The 22450-nt window shown below is 40.7% G+C and overlaps 1 protein-coding gene across 1 annotated transcript in view; it reads left to right on the forward strand.

Annotated features, from left to right (window-relative positions):
• The window catches only part of nmd3 (NMD3 ribosome export adaptor), a 62875-nt gene that overhangs the window by 39379 nt on the left and 1046 nt on the right, over positions 1 to 22450 (forward strand). Inside the window, exons 9-15 of the mRNA XM_078563781.1 lie at positions 755 to 851; positions 2588 to 2705; positions 7862 to 8007; positions 11604 to 11716; positions 12875 to 12947; positions 19173 to 19279; positions 22071 to 22141. Of these exons, the coding sequence (XP_078419907.1) occupies positions 755 to 851; positions 2588 to 2705; positions 7862 to 8007; positions 11604 to 11716; positions 12875 to 12947; positions 19173 to 19279; positions 22071 to 22141 (725 nt within the window). The remainder of the gene's footprint in view (positions 1 to 754; positions 852 to 2587; positions 2706 to 7861; positions 8008 to 11603; positions 11717 to 12874; positions 12948 to 19172; positions 19280 to 22070; positions 22142 to 22450) is intronic.

Consider the following 22450-nt stretch of genomic DNA (forward strand, 5'->3'; position numbering starts at 1 on the left):
GAGTGTGATGGAATACTCCCCAGTTGCCTGGATGAGTGCAGCTCCCACAGCACTGAAGAAACTTGACACCGTCCAGGACAAAGCAACCAGCTTGACTGGCACCCCATCCACAAACATTCACTCCTTCCACCACCAATGCACAGTAGCAGCAGTGTGTACCATCTACAAGATGCATTGCAGGAATTCACCAAGGCTCCTTTGACAACACCTTCCAAACCCCCACCACTACCATCTAGAAGGACAAGGGCAGCAGATAGATGGGAATACCACCTCCTGGAAATTCCCCTCCAAGTCACTCACCATCTTCACTTGGAAATATATCACCATTCCTTCTCTGTCGCTGGGTCCAAATCCTAGAACTCTCTTCCTAACAGCACTGTGGGTGCACCTACACCACATGGACTGCAGCGGTGGCTCAAGAAGGCAGCTCACCACCACCTAAGGGTAATTATGGATGGGCAATAAATGCTGGCCCAGCCAGTGAAGCCCATATCCCGTGAATGAATTAAAAAAAAAACAAATAAATAAAATGGAGTGAGACTGAATATAGCTTTCACTCTTAAGAATGCTGGCCTCCAGTTCCATTTTATCCAACCTTCATTTTCTTTTTTGGCTGGAAAGTTGCTTTATATTCAGATCATCTTACAAGAAACTAAATGATATGTTTTGGACCAGTCAAGAAGATATATTACAGTGCGTAATGAGAATTCATTTTTTTATTTTTGTATTTAAAAAGAAAACTTTGTTTTTGAAGGTACAAGGCATCTCAGCGTCTAATCTCCCATGATGTCCACTCCAACAATTATAATTACAAAAGTACTTTCTCTGTGGAAATTGTTCCTGTTTGTAAGGTGAGAAGCATTGGTTTAAGAAAAAATTATTTACGTGCTGCTGCTGTGAAAATGCTGTATTTTAAAACACTTCATCCACAGGGATCTGTGCTGGTTCCCCTATTATTCGTCATTTATATAAACAACATAGATGACTATGTAGGGGGGAGGATTAGTAAGTTTGCGGATGACACAAAGATTGGCCAGGCGGTTAACAGTGAGGTTGAGTGTCTTGAGCTACAGGAAGATATAGACGGGATGGTCAAATGGGCAGATAAGTGGCAGATGGAATTTAACCCTGAAAAGTGTGAGGTGATACACTTTGGAAGGAGTAATTTGACAAGGAAGTATTCAATGAACAGCATGACACTAGAAAGTTCTGAGGAACAAAGAGACCTTGGTGTGTCTGTCCATAGATCTCTGAAGGCGTAGGGGCATGTTAGTGGGGTGGTGAAAAAGGCATATGGGACACTTGCCTTTATCAATCGAGGCATAGATTACAAAAGTACGGAGGTCATGTTGGAGTTGTATAGAACCTTGATGAGGCCACAGCTGGAGTACTGTGTGCAGTTCTGGTCGCCACATTATAGGAAGGATGTGATTGCTCTGGATGGGGTGCAAAGGAGATTATCCAAGATGTTGCCTGGGATGAAACATTTAAGTTATGAAGAGAGGTTGGATAGACTTGGGTTGTTTTCGTTGGAGCAGAGAAGACTGAGGGGCGACCTGATCGAGGTGTACAAGATTGAGGGGCATGGACAGGGTGGATAGGGAGCAGCTGTTCCCCTTAGTTGAAGGGTCAGTCACAAGGGGACATAAGTTCAAGGTGAGGGGCAGGAGGTTTAGGAGGGATGTGAGGAAAAACTTTTTTACCCAGAGGGCGGTGATGGTCTGGAATGCGCTGCTTGGGAGGGTGGTGGAGGCGGGTTGTCTCACATCCTTTTAAAAAGTACCTGGATGAGCACTTGGCACGTCATAACATTCAAGGCTATGGGCCAAGTGCTGATAAATGGGATTAGGTAGGTAGGTCAGGTGTTTCTCACGTGTTGGTGCAGACTCGATAGGCTGACGGGCCTCTTCTGCACTGTGTGATTCTGTGATCCTGTCTGTGATTCATGGTTTTAATTTCCAAGTGTGTGGATGCTTCATTGAGGTGACTTACAAAAATACAGCTCAACGTCTCACTAGAACAGGATTTCTAATTTGTGTAAAGCTACTATACTAATGATATTTAACTCCGCATGCTCCTCTTGTAAAAGCATGGTTTGAGGCTATAAATAAATTCACTCAGTTGTGTATCAGTCATGCTGGCCTTTGAAATTTTTTTTCATGTTATACAAAGAGTAGTGGTTTACAAGCCGTTCATGACATTCTAATCTTATAATTGGAGTGTATGGGTTGCCTAAGACTAAGAAGTTTGTCAGTGTACTGGATGTGTCAACAGCCTGGGGAATAAATTTCCATTGTTACATGGTTGTTTTCTGGCAACTGTTCATTCTAAACATGTACTGCAGTTAGTAATCATTCAGTATGCACATTTCTCAGGGTGCACTGATCATTAACCCTAAAACAAAGATTTTTTAATGGAAAGCTCACATGAACATAATGCTGTAAACTGAAAAAAAATGGATATATTTGTGGTCATAAAAAATGTAGCAGATATTTAGTGGCTTGGTTTTAATTATGGTCAGTATGAAGATGATAGAAATGTTCCTCCTAAGAATGTTTAAAGGTTTTTTTTCCCTTTTTTTAAACAGGACAATTTAGTATGCCTACCACCACGAGTAGCTCAGAGCCTTGGAAACATGAGCCAGATCTGCATTTGTGTTCGTGTGACCAGTACAATACATCTAATTGATCCTAACACCTTGCAGAGTAAGTTTCTGCAGCTCTTCTGCCTCATATTTGTACTGCAATATTGGCAAATAAGTCTGCTTACATAAATATATACTTTACAGAGACTAAGTTGGAGGGTTTGTTGATGGTGTTTGTCTTCACATTTTAGCAGTGCAGTAAATTAGTCAGGGGGGGAATACCTTTTTGACTGGTCTGGTGCCCCCTAAACTTAGTTTTTGAATTAGCTTTAAATTGGACTAGTAGTTTAGTAGATGAGGAATATAGCCTGGAAACTAGAAAGAGTGAACATAATAAGAGGGAAGAGAATCCAAAATGGACTGTTTTTAAATGTATTTAGTGGCTTTAGTTCATTAAAAGTGCAGCATTTTAAGTCTAAGTGAATTTTTAAATAAATCACTATTTAATCTCCTGTTGCTTTGCACATGGAGAATCAAGACCTTATCCAATTTACAGATCAGTGAGTGCGGTTAACTGTATCCAAGTTGAGGAGAAGGGGAGGAGAATTGGGGAAGGTGGAAAGAGAGGGGTGGGGACACATGACGAGGATGAAAAAAGGGAGAGAGCAATCTGAGAGAAGGTGGGAGGGAAGGAAAGGCCGAGAGAGCCAGTAAACTTGCTCAGCAGGTGAGGCAGGGCTTGTGGTGAAGTAGTTTTCCCTTATCCAGTACAACTTTACTTTTTTGCTGGAGAATGGAGTTATGGTAAAATAATCTCCCCTCCCCTGGGTCCTCCCTTATCAGCATGGGATGGAATGGGACAGAATTTCTATAGTCTGGCCTGGCTTTTTGTTAATATTGGGAAGGAGATAATTTATAGTCAGGAGAAATACAATGTGTATGGAAACTTAGCAGAGGTATGTCGGTAACCTTATATTCTTTCAAGCATTCATTATCACAGCAATTAACTTAAATTTCACTAACCTATCTTTGAATTCTTTGAGACAAAGCTGCTTGATGGGAGGAAAGCTTGCACTGACAGTGGAAGCCCTCAAACATCCATCTTAACAAAGGGCTGTGGCTGAAACTTAAATTCTTGGCAATGGGAGGGAGCCACTTAAAAATTGAAGTGGCCTTCAAATTATAACTTCCATAGAGGGCATTATAGGTATTTTATATTACTGTAGAGATGCTACATCTTGCAAATCTGCATGGCAAGGTGTTTCTTGTTTGATGACATCCAGTGGCCATGTATGGAATTGCAGGTAGAATTTAAAAGTCAGCATAGTACAGCAGATTGCTTTTAGCCAAGCCTGCACGTAGAAGCAGCAGGTTATGATTCTAAGCAGCTGTGATACTCCCTTGTGGCGTGGTCGTAATGAAGGCTCTGAGACAATTGTAGATTGGCTGAACAAATGTCCCTTTTTAAGAAAAGAAAAATTATGAGATGTTACATGCTTGAGGCTAGGCTAATGCTTTCCACTTGAGGTTTTGGTAGGGAGTGGATGTTTTTGAAAAGAAAGGTGAGTTTGTGATTTATGGATGATCCTTTATATTGGTAAAAATGTTATGCTAAGCTTCCCGACATCTTGACGGGGAGGTTGCTTATTATTTGGCCCTATCCTGAAGTAAACTCTTGGAAATAATTACATTTATAGAGTAACCAAGCTACAGTTAGGTCAACAATGGCAAAGGTTTTTCACCTAACATCAATGTGACCGATTTAAAGTCAATCATGTAAAACTTCATCTACAAACGTACTGCTACTATAGATAGATACTGACACTTGACAATTTTTTTCACCTTATCCAGACTGGAACAAGTTCACCAACTTACCAGTAATATGTGGTAGAGATTTTGTGTATATCAAGGTGCTTGCCCTAGAATTGCAATGATTGCAGTATTTCAGAGTTGAACTAGGGTGTGGCACTCATGATTCATTGGCTGTGCCCATCCTGTGAAGAATGTTGTGAAGGCAGCTTCAAGGTTGCAATCCAATGAAGGGATTCTGACAATTGCAAGCGAAGAGCACAGCTTGAATACTTATGTATGTCAGATTTGAATTCTTTGTAAAGGAAATGTAATTTTGCTGTGAATAATTTAAACTGGTGTAGCATAACATCGCAATTGCATTGCAGGGAAGACTCAGTGTTGAAAAGTGACTAATAATTGAAAGCAGTGCTCACAATAAGGTGCAATTTAGGGTTGTTTATGACAATTATGATGCAGAATAGTGGCTGATTTCAAGTGGGCTTCTGAGTTAGTATGCTGTTAATGCATATTGAGATGGCCCTGGGACCTTCCTCGTTTATAAAGCTTAATGCATTTATTCAGTGATTTGTGCTGAGCTAGTGATCTCATGCAAGGCATCAGTGTGAACGTAGGAGCAGAAGTAGGCCATTCAGCCCTTTGAGCCTGCTCTGCCATTCAACTAGATCCTGGCTAATCGTCTACCTCAAAGCCATTTTCCTGTGCTATCCCATATCCCTTGATGTCATTAGTACCTAGAAATCTAGCAATCTCTGTCTTGAGCATACTCGATGATTGAGCTTCTACAGCCCTCTGGGGTAGAGAATTCCAAAGATTCACCACCCTCTGAGTGAAGAAGTTCCTCCTCATCTCAGTCCTAAATGGCTTGCCCTTATTCTGAGATTATAGACTACCTCTGGTCAAGGTTAAACTAGGTTTGTTGGAAAATGTACATGAGGACAGGATCAATGTTGACTCTGATGCCACTATTGTGACTTTAAAGCTGACTGGCAATCAAATATGGGTGAGTTATTGTAAGAGTGTCAGTGTCCATGAAACTATTCAGCATGAATCACTGCTTCAGGAGACAAGAAGAGGAAATACTGATTAAATAATGAGACAGAAAATAAAAATACTGCAGTTGCTGGAAATTTGAAATTCAAACAGAAAATGCTAGAAATACTCAGCAGGTCAGGCAGCATCTGTGGGGAAAGGAAAATAGGATTAACGTTTTGGTCGATGACCACTCATTAGAACCACGTTGTCGATCTCAAACACCACTCTGCCTTCCTGCCTTGACGGATGCTGTCTGTTCAGCTTGAGTGTTTTCATCTCTGAAATAATTTTTGTTAATTTTTTAGATGGCCTGTTTTGGGGTGTGGATATTGAAAGCAAGGCTTCTAATACTTTAATGATACTTGTATTCTGTAGACCTCTTGCAATAGAAGATGCTTTTTTGTACTACAGATATTGCTGCACAATGTTTCCTTATTCCAACTAACCATAGAAAAATCTCTGGGGAAATTAAAAGGAGGTGTTAACATTTCACCCCAGTAAGACCATTTTCTAATGCAAGATAACCTTTTTATTTTTTGTTCGTGGGACGTCAGCATCATTAGCAAGACCAGAATTTCTTGCCGATCCCTAATTGCCCCTGAGAAGTTGGTGGGGAGCTGATTTCTTGAATCGCTGCAGTCCTTTTATTTTATTATTCATTCGTGGGATGTGGGCTTCGCTGGCTGGGCCAGCATTTATTGCCCATCCCTAGTTGCCCTGGAGAAGGTGGTGTTGAGCTGCCGCCTTGAACTGCTACAGTCCATGTGGTGTAGGTACACCCGCAGTGCTGTTAGGAAGGGAGTTCCAGGATTTTGACGCAGCGACAGCGAAGGAACAGCGATCTATTTCCAAATCAGGATGGTGAGTGATTTGGCGGGGGACTTCCAGGTTGTGGTGTTCCCATCTATCTGTTGCCCTTGCCCTTCTAGATGGTAGTGGTCATGGGTTTGGGAGGGGCTATTGAAGGAGCCTTGGTGAATTCCTGCAGTGCATCTTGTAGATGGTACACACTGCTGCTATTATGAGTTGGTGGTGGAAGGAGTGAATGTTTGTGGATGTGGTGCCAATCAAGCAGGCTGCTTTATCCTGAGTGTTGTGGGAGCTGCACTCATCCAGGCAAGTGGAGAGTATTCCATCACGTCCTGACTTGTGCCTTGCAGATGGTGGACAGGCTTTGGGGAGTCAGGAGGTGAGTTACTTGTCGCACAATTCGTAGCCTCTGACCTGCTCTTGTAGCCACAGTATTTATATGGCTAGTCCAGTTCAGTTTCTGGTCAATGATAACCCCCAGGATGTTGATAGTGGGGGATTCTGTGATGGCAATGTCATTGAACATCAAGGGGCAATGGTTGAATTCTCTCTTGTTGCAGATGGTCATTGCGTGTGGTGTGAATGTTACTTGCCACTTGTTAGCCCAAGCCTGGATATAGCCCAGGTCTTGCTGCATTTGGACGTGGACTGCTTCAGTATCTGAGCAGTCGCAAATGGTTCTGAACATTGTGCAATCATCTGCGAACATCCCCACTTCTGATCTTATGATGGAAGGAAGGTCATTGATGAAGCAGCTGAACATTACTATGAGGAATTCTTGAGTGATGTCCTGGAGCTGAGATGATTTACCTCCAACATCCACAGCCACCTTCCTTTATGCTAGGTATGACTCCAACCAATGGAGAGTTTTTCCCCCTGATCCCATTGACTCCAGTTTTGTTCGGGCCCTTGATGCCACACTCGGTCAAACGCTACCTTGATGTCAAGGGCAGTCACCCGCACCTCACCTCGGATGTGATATAGGTACACCCACAGTGCTATTGCGAAGGGAGTTCCAAGCTTTTACAACATTTTCTGTTGTATGTTGTAGGCTACTTTAGAATGGACCTGAGCAGTTTGCTGTGGGCATTAGTAAAGTAAACTTGGAGTGGCTATAGACATTTAAAACAATAGCTGGCTAAAATGGTGTGTTGAACATCATTCTCTCTCCCAATTTGTCATTTTAAACCCTTTGGTTGTGTCAACATTTTCCTCTACTCCAAATCAACTGTGTTGCTTGTAGTTTTAGAAGTGTTTATTTCGTATTTTTAAAATTTTTTTGTAATTATAGTAGCTGTATTCTTTCATTGGAGAACTGGTTAGCTCATTTGGCTAGATGGCTAGCGTGTGGTTCAGAATAATGCCAACAGCGCAGGTTTAATTCCCGTTCTGGCTGAGGTAGATTTGGGACCTGTCTCTGAGAGTGTAAGGCAGTGGCAAACCGCCACTGACAAAAGCTGCTAAGAAAACAGATCAGAATGAAGCATCCGCTGACAATGAGCCAAGGACTTGCCTTCAGGCGGAGCACATGTGACATGATTCTTTCAGTGTAGCAACATGGAAATGAGTGGCACAATAGATGGGGTTGAAGTGTCCTAATTTGCCTTTTTTAATCACTTGCAGTTGCTGAAATTGATGGCTGTACTTATTGGCGCTACCCCTTTTACAGCCTTTATCAACCTGGGCAACTGGAGGAGTTTATTGTAATGGATATTGACATAATTGGAGACTGCAAGCGTGTTCCTGGTACAGGCACAAAATCCACCAGAGTAAGTAAACAGATAATCTTTGAAGAGGTGTGAAATTTTCCTCTTGGGGCCTAAGAAAACCGAGTTCTCTTGTAGAAAACTTTTGTGAAATTTTCTATAGCATTGTCGGAATTATTGAAGGAAGAAATAAAAACATAATCTTCCAAACTAGCAGGCATTCAGTCGTGTTCTACTGTGTTTACATGTATTAGATATTTTTTCTTTATTGGCAGGCCCTTGGGTTGATACTAAAATTCAATTATTCAGAGAGATTTTACTATTCTCATGGAGTTGAATTTAAAAATTTGCAAACTTCCATAAAGCACACTTCACTGTTTTCTGTAGTTAGTTTCATAGTAACCAAGTATACCTTTGTTGCATAGTTAAAACAAATCTACCTTAAATTTAGTGCATCAGTACATATGTTTAACATTGTGGGGGATTAGTTAGCTCATTTGACTAGATGGCTAAAGTCTGCAGTATGACATCAATGGCGCAGACTCAATCCTCACACTGGTTGTGGCAGTTCATGGAGGCCTGCAACCTTGCCTTGTCCCATGCTTGCGGAGTGGTGCATCTCAAGTCATATATAACTAATTGTGTGTCTCTCTCTAAAGGAGAGAAATGTATATGGTCCTTTGTGGTCTATAGCTAATTACCAATTACTAAATACTGATGGATCTGAACTTTAATATTTTCTGCATTGACTGTTTAGGTTTAAAGAATCTGCCTCTTGGGTGGCAATGACCGGTGAAGCTGTGGTGCTGTTCTTTTAGTGGGCATTTCAATTAAGTATTTGATGTTCTAGGAATTAAGTAATCATGCAGTAGAGCAAAAATGTATTTTAGCAGAGAAGTGTTAATTACTGGTAGCCTATCAAACCTACAGACCTTTTAGACAGTTTGAGGGGGAAGATATGACCATAATAGAGAAAAAATAATAATTGAGAAATGGTGTGGCATATATTAATACATTTATACTGCACTGAAGATCTCACAATGTAAGTGGGAGCCTCGTATTGATTTCTTGTTAAGAACTTACTAATTTGGGGAATGCAGGACTCCACACACAACTCAAACACATGAAAGGGGAATTAATCATAAAAAGGCAGCATTGTGGAGAGATTATGGTTGAAACAATTGAGATGTTTTTTTTTCTAATCACTAAAATGGTGAGTGAGTTGGTGAGTATCCAAATTTGTTTTAACTTCAAAAGCTTATTTTTTTTCGGTCTGGCTTTGCACCATCTGCTTTCATCGTACAACTATATCTCATCATTTGAGGTGTGAGACCACCTTTTCCAGGTGATTGCTGATATACAACGGCTTGAAGTAATGGCTATACAGTTAAAAGGAATCTGAGCTTAGATGCTCTAATAGTCAGTCATTCAGAAAGGCCACATCAGTAATAGGACAGAAAACTGAGATTATAAAACAGACAGGCTAACATTAATTTGATGGATACAGTTTACTGGTTTTAACTATCTTTGTTAATGTAAGGTAAGAGCTTGATTTTGTAACTGACTCGGGACTGATAATTGCTTCTTGGACTGGTGACTTTTGACATCGCTTCAACTTCTGTAAACCACAATGTATTATGGTTCCCAAGAGCTTTTGAGAGCAGCCCTTGACCAAACATTATAGAGAGCCTCAGCATTACCATCAGTAAAATAATTGCAGAAGATGCAACACTTGCACCTCCCTCCTCATGGTCCAAGGCTCCAAACGCTGCTCACTTACACCTCCTTCAATTTGGTCTAATGTATTCGCTGCTCTTAATGTGGTTTCCTCTACATTGGAGAGACTACATGCAGACTGGGTGACCGCTTTGCGGAACACCATCATTCAGTCCGCAAGCATCACCCAGACTTACCTGTCGCTTGCCATTTCAACACACCACCTTTCTCTCATGCCCACATGTCCATTCTTGGCCTGCTGCAATGTTCCAGTGAAGCCCAACGCAAACTGGAGGAACAGCACCTCATCTTCCGAATAGTCACTTTGCAGCCTTCTGGACTTGACATTGAGTTCAACAGCTTCAGACTATGAACTCCCTCCTCCATCTTTACCCCCTTTTAAATCTAATTTTAAAATTTTTATTTTTTTTATTTTTAATCCTTTCTTTATCATTTTTCCCCACCCCCTACAGGGTCATCTGTCACTTGTTTCTGTGTTGCACTTTCAGAGCGCTGACCTTTGTTCTGCTATTAACGCATTGTTATCCTACCTTTATGCCTCTTTCAGCATCTTCTTTAGCCTTTACACTACCACTAACACTCGCTTTGTCTTGCGTCCATGACATCTGTGTCAGTCTCCCCTGAGCTCCCACCTATCCCTGACCACCTATTTTGCTCCACCTGCTCCGATCCGATCCCTCTTAAACGGTATAAAATCCATCATATTTCTGGTTTTTTTCAGCTCTGAAGAAGAGTCATACGGAGTCTCTTAACACTATTTTTCTCTCCACATATGTTGCCAGACCTGCTGAGTTTTTCCAGCATTTTCTGTTTTTATTTCAGATTTCCAGCATCCACAGTATTTTGCTTTTATCTAAGTAAAATAACAACATAGTTTCATGACAATTATACTTCCTAATGAAAAATTTTTGGTGAACGTATTGATAGAGAAGTTGTATAGATTATTGTATGTGCATTTTTTAAAAAAAAATCCAAAATCAAAATGCAAGCACCCTGCTGCAAATGTTTTCTAATAATTGTGACTTCTTGTTGGTTTGAAAGTGCTTAGGTTATGTTTTGTTATTTCCATCAATTGTATTTGTTCACTTGTGTGCAGAAAGCACAACTTTAAAACTCGCAGGAAAGCACAGCCTTCTATACGTCCTTTTTTTTTGTTTTCCTTTATTTTGATTTTTTTTTGTCTAGCCCATTGTAACTCTGATTTGGTCTAGAACCCTGCATTCTATAACCTAAAGGTCATAGCCTTTTGGTGACAGAATATCAGCAATGCTTCCCTGTTTCTTCTCAAGTGAAGATTTACTCACCAGTAGTACACTGAGCACTAGTTAAAAATGTTTTGGATTGGGCATCACTGCAAGCAGACAAACATGGGCCTTCTAGAAATGAAGCAAAAGCATCACCTGACACTGGAATGCTGCTTTTCATGTTCTTAAATTAGGATGTCGTGGTGCTACTTTCTTCAAAGCTACTGATAGTATTTTAATAATAAGCTACTGTCTCTCAACTGTTGTTCCACAGTAAACTTTTCAATGTGGAGCGAGAAGATTACTTTCCTGACTATACCATCTCCTATAAAGAATGTTCTAGGTTTTTAATGCAGCACGTGAAACTAGTTATGCATTTCAATAAGTAGAATAAATAGGTTCAACTGCTTTGTATTCCATTAGCAAATTTTTTTATACCTTTCTCATCTCGCACTTTTGCACATGCATAAAATTTTCAGGACATATTTCTGAATGTTACTGTAAATATTGCAAAGTAAACAGGCAAAAATGCAATGAATCGCAGCACATTTTTTATTGTTTCTCTGTAGCTAAACTAATCTTCTATGGAAATTGTTTCCTTCAAAGGTAATTCCTTTTCAAACTATTAAGTTGTGATTTTGCTCGTAACATTCTTTTTTTTTTCAACTTTTATTCCAGCATACATTGGCTGAAGTCTGGGTACAGAAAACATCTGAGATGGACACTAACCAACAATACTATTGTCGTACTCATTTGGGACATTTGCTTAATCATGGGGATCTGGTGTTGGGGTCAGTAATTTCCCATAGAAAGGCAGTTAATTTAAGAATTGTAAAGCACTATGAGTTAAGATGTGAATTGTGTTCATTACAATACAATTTGAAGCACATTTTAAAATGCATATACTAAAAGCTGAGAATCATTTTGTTTTCTTCCATAAACTACTCATTTGACTTTTGCTTCTCTAAGTCTATGTATGGCCCTTGTGCATTTCATTCAAGTGTGATATTGGTGCATCTAATATTAAACATTTTGCGTATGGTGTGCACTTTCCACATTAAGTTTTCAGTGTTTTATCATATGCAATGTCCTATGTAGTAATTGGCTGTTGCACTGTAATTGCTGTTCACTTGTTACTAAGTGGTGTTCTTGTGTATGTTACCCAAATCTGTCTGCGATTTTGTTTTAATAAGAACATTAAAAAAATTAAGGAGCAGGCATAGGCCATTTGATCCTCCGGGCTCGCTCCACTATTCAAAAATCGTAGCTGGTCTTCGACCTCAATTGCATTTTCCTGTCCGACCCTGATACTCAATTCCTTTAAATTCCAAGAAACCACCAATTGCAGTCTTGATTAAAGTCCAGTAATATCCATATCAATAGCATCCACAGTTCCCTGTGATCGGGAATGCCAAAGATATATATTTTTAAAAAATTTCCTTGCTTGTTTTCAGATGTATTTAAATGTGCTTTTTTCAGTTGATTTTTTGGCACATCCACAACCATTCCTAAGTCACCCAACAAATCTGTGCTGTCTCATTCTAGATTTAGGCCTTGGGTTGCAACCTACCTGCAACCCACAAAAAGATCATATTAATACATCAAATGCTTTAACAAATTAAGAATCTTGAATATTGCTGAAAAAAGAGCAATATTAAAAATTAAGAATATCTTAAATTTAAGTAACCTTAAACAGACTTTGTTTCCTTTATTTAAATCTGCCTTTCACATTGGTGCAAATGTTGCAATAAACCTACATGATCATGGCAAAATAACATATCCCCTGACAAAATGAGTTAGCCAAGGCAGCTCTGCAAGTATTTAAAATAAATATATGATTGCACCGAAACCAGTGTAAGAATATGTTTGCTGAATGAAATGGTAGTTCAGTTGGTTTATGCACTTATAGTAAAAACATATATTTAAATAAAATGATTTTTGATTTTTAGGTTTGATCTGGTTAATTCAAACCTCAATGATGAGTATGTGAACAAAATGAATCCTCAACGTGTTCCTGATGTGGTAAGAAATACCCTCACACAGTAATTAAGAATATAAATAATTTTGTTAACCATCTTGTTTTGAAAAAATGAAGTTGATTTTTTGAAAAAAAAAGCAAATACATTCTTAGTAAATAGAGGATATTGTATAGGAAATTAATCAGTTGATTGTGTATTCCATTAATGAATCAAACATATTGCTGATATTAGAGAGTAAGTATTATTTTGAAAATTCTCCATTCTGAAACACATCAATCCAAAATACTTTACCTAGTTTACTCTTTGCTTTATTCCCTGGATGTTTTGAAACATTGAGAAATCATGTCTGTTAATATTTAAATGTTATTTTATTTGTTTATGGATGTGTAAAAGTTGCATTTATAGCCCATCTCTAGTTGCTCTGAGAAGGCAGTGATTGGCCTTTTCCTTCAATTATTGTTGTCCTTGTGGCTTCCACATTGTTGGATTAATATCCTGGAATTTCATAATCAACAACAGTGAAGGAATGGTGGTATTTGACTTGGAGGGGATCTTATTGCTGCTTGTCGCAGAATTGCCAGTATAATTTACTTTTTCAAAAAAAATCATCAGTATTGATAATGCTGAAGTACAATAAGAGAAAGAAGTGTAATTGATTACATTTTTCTACATCTCAAGTCTTTTCTCCTTAGGCAGACCCTTTGAGTCGAGGATGATTTACCTCCACTCCAGTTCAGTGGGATCTGAGATGGCTGAAAAGTCCAATTCTCTGATGCCTTGACTTCACCTGTGCGCGTTCCTGATGAAGTCTTTGCTGCCTTTTGCATTTTGGTTGGTCACAGACCAGGCACTCCCGTGGGTTGGTGAAGCTGTTTGACATATTGAGGGATCTTTTGGGGAAATCTGTAAAGCGTTTCTGTCGTTTTGGGAGTCTCCTGCCACGACCAAGTTCTGAGTAGAGCAGTTACTTTGGGAGTCTGTTGTCAGACACACAAACCTCGTGTCCTGCCCACCAGAGCTGGTTTTGAGTTATTAGCACCTCAATGCTGGGCTTGTTGACTTGGTAGGGGACACTGCTGTTAGACTGCCTTTCTTGTCACTGGAATTAGAAGATCTTGCAAAGGCACCACAGGTGGTACTATTCAGTGCTTTGAGGAGCCTGCTGTAGGTTGTTCGAGTCTCCAAAGTATATAGGAGCGCAGGGATCACTGCTGCCCAGTAAACCATGACTTTGGTCTCGACTTTGAGATCCTGGTCCTCAAATACCCTTTTCCTCAGTTGGCTGAAAGCCAAGCTGACCCATTGGAGGTGATGATGAATTTTGTCATCTATGTCCTCCTTTGTCGAGAGGAGGCTCCCAAGGTAAGGAAAATGTTCCATGTTTTTTGAGGGTGTACTTGAAGTGTTTCTGCAACCCTCCTGGGGCTCGTTTGCCGTATCGAAACTCCGAGTAGAGCACTTGTTTCAGGAGTCTCGTGTCAGGCATGGACAATATCTAGGCTTGGGCTGACAACTGGCAAGTAACATTCGCACCACACCATGCTTAACCATCTCCAACAAGAGAGAATCTAGCCATCACCCCATGACATTCAATGGCATTATCATTGCTGAATCCTCCACTATCAACATCCTGGGGCCTACCGTTGACCAGAAACTGAGCTGGACTAGCCATATAAATACTGTGGCTACAAGGATAGGTCAGAGGCTAGGAATCTTGCAGTGAGTAACTCACCTCCAGACTCCCCAAAGCCTGTCCACCATCTACAAGGCACAAGTCAGGAATGTGATGGAATACTCTCCGCTTGCCTGGATGAGTGCAGCTCCACAACACTCAAGAAGCTTGACACAATCCAGGGCAAAGCAGCCTGCTTGATTCGCACCCCTTCTACAAACATCCACTCCCTCCACCACCGACAAACAATGGCAGCTGTGTGTATCATCAAGATGCACTGCAGAAATTCACCAAGGGTCCTTAAGCAGCATCTTCCAAACCCACAACCACTACCATCTATAAGGACAAGGGCAACAGATACATGGGACCACCACCACCTGGAAGTTCCCTTGGAATTATATCGCTGCTCCTTCACTGTCGCTGGGTCAAAATCCTGGAGCTCCCCCCCTAACAGCACTGTGGGTGTACCTACACCACTTGGACTGCAGCAGTTCAAGAAGGCAGCTCTCCACCACCTTCTCAAGGGCAGTTAGCGATGGGCAATAAATGCTGGTCTAGCCAGCAATGCCCACATCGGTTTTTTAAAAAAACCCTACCCCTTTGGGTAATTTGCTGGAGGTGAGGTGCAGTGAGGAAGATGGAGAGCCTTGTTTGACCTCAATCTGCCCTGCAGAAGGGTTTGTGATGGTTCTGTTGGTGAGGATTATGGCTTGCATGTTATCATGGAGTGGTAACAAATTTTTGAGTGCAGCCACCTTTTGAGGAGGATACTCCATAAGTCTTCATGGTTGACAGAGTCAAAGGCTTTCGTGAGGTCAGGGGGAAAAAAGACCAAGTATAGTGGTTGGTACTGTTCCTTGCATTTTTTAAAGAATTTTCCATGCTGTGGTGCTTCTCAATGGGCGAAAACCACACTGCAACCAAAGGAGCTCTTCGGCCACTAGGAGGTGGCAATTGAGGATCCTTGCAATGGTCTTCCTTGTGCCTGACGGCAGGGAGACTTCTCTTTTAGTTATGGTAATTGGACTTGTTTCTCTCCTTGAGTATAGTCACGCGACACAATGTCCCTCAGATCATCTGGCATACAGTCTTCCCAGGTGAAAGATATGAGGTTGTGCAGCCATGCCAGCAGTGTATCACTGCCGTATTTCAGAATATAGGCAGAGATGCCATCTGCTCCAGTGGCTTTGTTGTTTTTCATTTGTCGAATGGCTTTTTCAGCTTTTCTCTGGATCAGGGTGATGCCAAGACTAAGCCATACAGGGTATTGATAAATGGAGTTGAGGACATTCAAGTGAAAGCGAGTCAGGGCTGAAGAATTCTTCAAAATGTTCTCTCCAGTGATCACTGACTGCCTCCCTGTCTTTGAGTTCTCCTTCATGTTAGGGTTTCAGCAGGGTAGGCCCTTGAGTGCTTGGGCCATAGATTGTCCTGAAGAAGCCGTTGGTGCCTGAGTTGTTGGATCTCCTGCGCTCTTTCTACCCAACATTGTTTTTTATATCATGGGTTTTATGCTGTACAGCTGCTTCCATGTGGCTGTCAGACTGTTGTTTTTCCCTTGAGGTGTGAAGACATCTTGAATCTGAAAGCTTTGCACTTGTGTTCAATTAGGTCCTGTATCTCTTGGTGGTTTTCATCAGACCAATCATGATGTTTCCTGTTAGGCAGACCAAGAACCTCTCTGCATGCCCTTTTTTAATGGTGGACTTTAGGGTCGATCAGGCACGAAGGGTATACTGTAGCTCTTGGTGGCTGGAGGTTGAGAGGTTGGCAGTGAGGTGCTGTCTGAGAAGGGCCGCCTTGGCAGGATCTTTGAGGCCTTCGATGTTCGTTTTCTTGCTGCGTTGCTTCTGTTGCCTTGGGGGCTAGGCAGATGGGAGATGGTAAATCAGATAAGGCAGTGATTGATCCAGCAGTTGTTGACACCTGTTATGACATGTGTGATGTGGATATCTTTCTGATCCCTTAACTCGAACACTGACAGGTGCCAGGTCTGAAACGTGGGTATTGCCATAAGGTCTTGTGCTTGTCTCACTGGTGGAAATAGGATGTTGGCTTTGACAAGGTCATGTTCTAGAAATTTTGTCAATAGGAGGACTTCATTGGAGCTTGCTTTCCCTACTCCTTCCTTACCAATTACACCCTTTCAGAGATGTGCTTCCTTCCCAACCCTGGCATTGAAATCTCTGAAGAGAATCAGTTTGTTCCTGCTGAGACTCTGACTAGGGATTCTTCAAGATTGGTTTGAAATCCCTCCTTGGCCTTGTTGGTTGTCTTGGGGGTGTATGAGCTGATGGCAGTGGCGTACTGATTCCTCATTCCAGTGAGAGCCAGACAGTCACAAGTGGGAGTTGCTGAGATGCCAGACAAGCTCATTTGTGATGGTGATGCCCACCTCTGGAGGCATTTTTCTTCTTCTGGAAGGCTCTGCCACCTTGCTCCTTCAGTTGGTCATCTCCTGAACGTTATGCCTCACTTAGGGCAGCAGTGTGGATGTTGAGGCACCTGATTTCCCAAGCTACAATTGCAGTGAGGCGCTCAGACCTGTCACTTCTGGGGTTATCCATGAGGGCCCTGACATTACAGGCCCCAAACTTGATCTTGACGAGTGGAAAATGCCTGTTTGTTATTTTTTTAAGCTTTGGGTGCTTGTTGCGCCACACAGTCTCAGCAGAGTGGGGCCATGGTCCAGTGGCAAGGGAGTTCCAAGATGATTGGAATCCAGCTATGCTGTGAGACATTAGCAAATTAGCATGATCATATGGAGGTGTGTATGTGTTCATAGGGACATAGGTTACTTGTGCCCCCTGACCTTCATCCAACCCTGCACCTCCCCCTTCCATCCCCACACCAGACTTCCTCCACCCACAATGAGCCCTCACCCTCCCAGGTTCTTGCTGCAATAACCTCCCTATCCTCCGCCTCCCTCAGATTTTCTCTTCCTTCTACAGGACCTGCCCATTCCTTGCTCTAGCCCCCCACAAGAGTCTTCCCCCACCCCCCTGCCCCCCCACCCTTTTGCTGTAGTAGAGAGGTCCTGTCTGCCATCCTCTGTCCTCCAGCCTTCCCCTCCCTCCCCTCCTGCTCTCCCTGCAGTCCCCTCGTTTCTGCTCCTAGCTATTCACCCATGTGAGGGGGCTACATCAGGGTCACTCTTTCCCCCTCTGGGGCGGCAGACTCGTCGCTGTTGCTGATTCTCAAGCACAATAAATCTGTTTTGCTAATAATGTTCTAGATGCAAATGGGCTAAGTAGTTTGTTTATGATGTCAAGCCTTGGGATACCAAATTTGAATAAATTGTCAGAAATAAAGATTAAATTCTACCTAGGGTGTTGGGCAATATTTATTTGCAATTCACATACAGTAAGTTTACATGTTCATTCAATTTTTATATTTATGTTAGAGTATGTAATGAGCATATTTAATGAACACCTGGAGAAGGGAAGGTATACAGGGGCCAATCTACCTATTTTGGATTGAGGGAAATGCACCTAATAAATAAGAGCTGTTGGACTGAGCAAGGGGAGCTTTGCAGTGTTGAGAGGCTATGAAATACACTGTGAATTAGTGACTGAAGCAAACTGCACACCAACATTTAAGAGTAGGCTAGGAAAGGAGATATATGTATGTATAAGAACAATGGATAGCACACTGGTCCAGTTCTGCTGTTTGTGTGAGCGATAAACACCCAACATGTGCTGGTTGGCACAAATGGCTTCTTTCTGTGTTGTAAGTTCTATGTAATTCTGTGCATAATGGATGTCATAACAGCAGGTGATGGAATACAATTGAAGAATATTGGGAGGGTGTTTGACCACTTGCCTTGTGGGAGATGGGGGTTGGGGTGGGCAGTTAAATGTATTGTAAGATTGTAAGAATTACAAGAGGATTACTTAACGTGTTAAAATTATTGAAGATGTGACTTCAGTTTCCAAATATTTTTGCACCAAATTCACCCATCATTCAAAAAAATTACCAGTAGTTCATTGTAATCAGCATGTATCCATTATAAGTTCCTTGCTCTTATTCCTACTTGTGTAATATGCAATTCTTTTTACTAATGTTCTTGTATAGTAGTGAAGTGAATCTGTTACTGGAGCAGCAGTCTGGTTACTTTAGTTTTCCTATATTGCCCAACCTATCATTATGTTCATTGTTTGAGGCAGTGCAATTTACTTTCCCAAATTTCTCTGTATCGCCTCTTGCTCTTTTAACAAGATTCTTAACCCTTTTTGATTGGCATTTATCACACCCTATTTTTTTTTTCATTTTCTTCTTCCTACATAACATCCACTCTTTTCCCCAATCTTACAAAAATGTCTCACGGTGTTTTATACGTGGATGGTGTAATTGAAATGATAGTTGTTCAGCACACAGTTAAATTTTTTAATATGTCTTTTCTAACGATGAAACTTTGAGAAATTTGGAGCATGTTGTAGTTTAGGATGAACTGAAGTAAACCAACTGATTTCAAATCAAGATTTTCTAATGACATAAAGGAATATTTTTCATTTTGCTACATAGATATGTAGATTGATGTGAATATCAAATAACCAATTATTTATGATTGCCTACCCATGATGCATTTTCCTGTAGGTATTGATTAAAAAGAGCTATGATCGGGGTAGGAGGCAACATCGTAGGAATTGGAAGCTTAAAGAACTGGACAAGGACCATGAGGATTTGGGAACAGATGATGCAAAGTATAGTCTAGTTTTTCTTTTTTCTCCCTTCAGATCACAGTACAATAGATTTATGGGGCTATTACTTTGAAAGTAACTTGAAAGCTAACAAAAAAATGTGTTCGTAAATTCTGCAGCATCAAATCTAAATACGCCAACCCAAGCCATTTTGGATAAGATTGCATGGTAGACTGTAGATATATGTGCAAAACGTTCTTGTTAGTATGCCTTGAGTGTTTACACATTCAGATCGTTCTTGCTGTCTCCTCAGGAAAACCAGGAGCTGCACAAGTGACATTTACATTGTAATTTTCCTTAAGATAAAAGTAACAATTTATTTGGAATTATGAAAATACTTCAATTTTGAAAGATAATTGGACAAATTCATGAAAAATTTCTTTAAGGAAATGCCATCACAGGGTTAACCTTGACCTATATTGGCATAAGTTTGGCCTTTTTTAAAGACCAGTTCTAAAAATGATTTTACCTGATTTAAGTGTGACATTGGTCAGCAAAATAGTTTGTATTTGTAAGGGTCTGGATTTTGCGGTTGCAATGCCTGTGAAAATACTTCACTGTGATCGGCTGTTTATTCTACTTGATGTCATCATTGCTGCTGGACACCTGGCAAACCCTTTGATTTGGTGCCAGATTCAAAACGACACTGGGAAGGGGAAATCCAAGCAACAGAGATCACTAGACCTTTGTAGGCAACTTTCCTCAAGGTCAGCAGTGAATGAAGTTGCTTTGTTGTTGACTGCAAAATCTAGCCCTATGTTGTGTAATACTATATAAAAAGCCTGCTAGACTACTTTTTCAGAGGTCATTAAGCCTTTGGATAATAAGGAAATGGCAAACTTGTTAAATAATTACATTGTATGTTTTCACAATGGAAGAGGAGAACAAAATATCAGCAGCACGAGGGAACCTAAAGTAAGTCAAAGGGAGGAACTGAATAGGTCTAATATAAGTTTTTAAAAAAAGATACTGGCTGAAATAATGTGGTTTGAGATCTGGTGGCCTCGTCAGGGTATTAAAAATTGGCACGGAAATTACAAAGTTTTCCACATCTTTAGATTCGGGGATTATGCTTTTGGATTGGAAAATTGCAAATGTCACTCCATTATATAAGAAGGGAATGAGGAGTTAAACCAGGTAATAACATCAATTGTGCAGATGCTACAAGAATTTACCATCAGGGACATAGGCCTGAATTTTCGTGGAGTCGGGGAGACTCTGCGGACCATTTAAAAAGTGGTAGCTGGGACCCAATTCCAGGATTCCAGACCCCAGCTTTCACCAGTGCAGGATAACGGTGCCTGCACTCTGCACTCCTGACCTGGCTGGCTCCATTGTATTTATCGGTATCTCCTAGTCCACCACAATTTTCCTGGAGTCGGGACAGCTTTTCAAACCGTCGTGGTTCATGGCCCCTCTGAGGTGCGTAACCCATAGTTTGGATGAGGGAACCATTTGAGCGGTCAGTTCAAAGGATCTTGCCCATGCCAAGCTATGACACTTCCATGCCCATTTACCTTGTATACAGAACCAATGTACCCGATAGTAGTAATAGCATGTGTGCAAAAGCTTTTCAAAAATAACTGTCATTCATTCATAACTTCTTTAGTTTAAAAGAAATGGCTTTTACTACAGCCCTAGAAAAATATAAATCATCCAGACTTTAAAAGTTTCAAACTATAAGCATTTGACCTCTTTATCTTGTGTAAATAAACATTGTGCAATTGACAGAATAGATCACAGAGAAAGAGCTGTCAATCAAGCAATGTTTCCTTTGTGCGCAACTGTTAAAACAGACTAATGGATGTCTGGGCTCTCAGGCAAGCCTCCCTCATTATGCATTCTTAATGGTGAGAGACTAGAAGCTAGGGAGAAACAGAGGTTGGGTTGTCCACTCAAAGTTAGTTTATAGGTACAGAAAGTAATTAAATAGGCTCATGTGATGTTGTCTTTTATCTAAGGGTATTGGAATTCAGAAGTGAGGAAATGATACTTTAGTTAAGCATTAGGCAAAGCTTTGTTCAGACCCCAGCTAGGTCCTGCTTTCAGATAGGTATATTATTGGAGAGTTTGCAATGCCAATGCACCGTATTTGATACCAAGTCTTAAATAAGTTGCATAGGTTTGGCTTGCATTCCTTTGAGTTTAGAAGGTTGAAGGTGATTTGAGCAAGATGTTAAAATAGTTTTAAGGAGGAAGGTACAGAAAAACTGTTTCCTCTGATGGAGAAATCCAGAAGGATGGTGTAATCTTGAAAGTAGAGCTCGATTTAGTAGTGAAATCATGGAGCATTTTTTCACTTGAGGATAGCAAAAATCTGGAACCCACTCAAAAGTTGTTGTACCTGAGGCAATTGAAATTTTTGAAACCTGAGCAATATAACTCAATATTCATACCCAACAATAATCTATGCAGAAAAGGCCGGTGAGCTGAGTTGAGGTACAGATGAACCATAATTAATTGCATGGCAGAACATGCTGAAGGCGCTGAATGACCACCTCTTGTTCCTATAAGTCAGCCATGCTGTGTGGGACGAAAGTCAAAAGTAGGCTAGAGGGGGAAGGAGTGGCAGGAACCAGCTGATTTTTTTTTTAACAAAAATATGGTAGCTTCAATGGTCACCTTTTCTGGTGCTTGCCTAGAATTACAAGATTTATTGAATTTAGTTTGAGAAATTGCCATGGTGGAACAAGCACATACCTAAGCATTGTTAGTCTAAAAATCATAAACTGGACTGTGTGATACTCAAATGAGGTAATGAATATGAAATAACAGAATTTTCTGTACATTATAGACAATACTTGGAATTCCTTGAAGACCTTGAAGATGATGATATCATTAGGAAGAATGTCAATATTTATCGCGGTGAGTTTCACACTGAGGTTCATGCAAAAATGACCTAAATGGCATTGATATTATTGTGGAAAAAGAAGAGGAATGAATATTATTTTTAATCTTACCCATCCATCCCCAAATCTCTATTTGGTAAAAATCTTTCTTAAAATTAATTCTGCAGCCTTGTGGAGCAATAACATCTTGAATATGTCCAGTTTAGCACTAGGTATGGAAAGCATAATTTACCACTAGATGGCATCAGAGTGCTATCCATTGCTTGGGATTTAAGGGTCTAAAAATTTGGAAAATAGTTTCATAGTGCAAATATCTAGTGCATCA

This window comes from Cetorhinus maximus, chromosome 19 (assembly GCF_964194155.1).
Source record: "Cetorhinus maximus chromosome 19, sCetMax3.hap1.1, whole genome shotgun sequence".
Taxonomy (NCBI): Eukaryota; Metazoa; Chordata; class Chondrichthyes; order Lamniformes; family Cetorhinidae; genus Cetorhinus; species Cetorhinus maximus.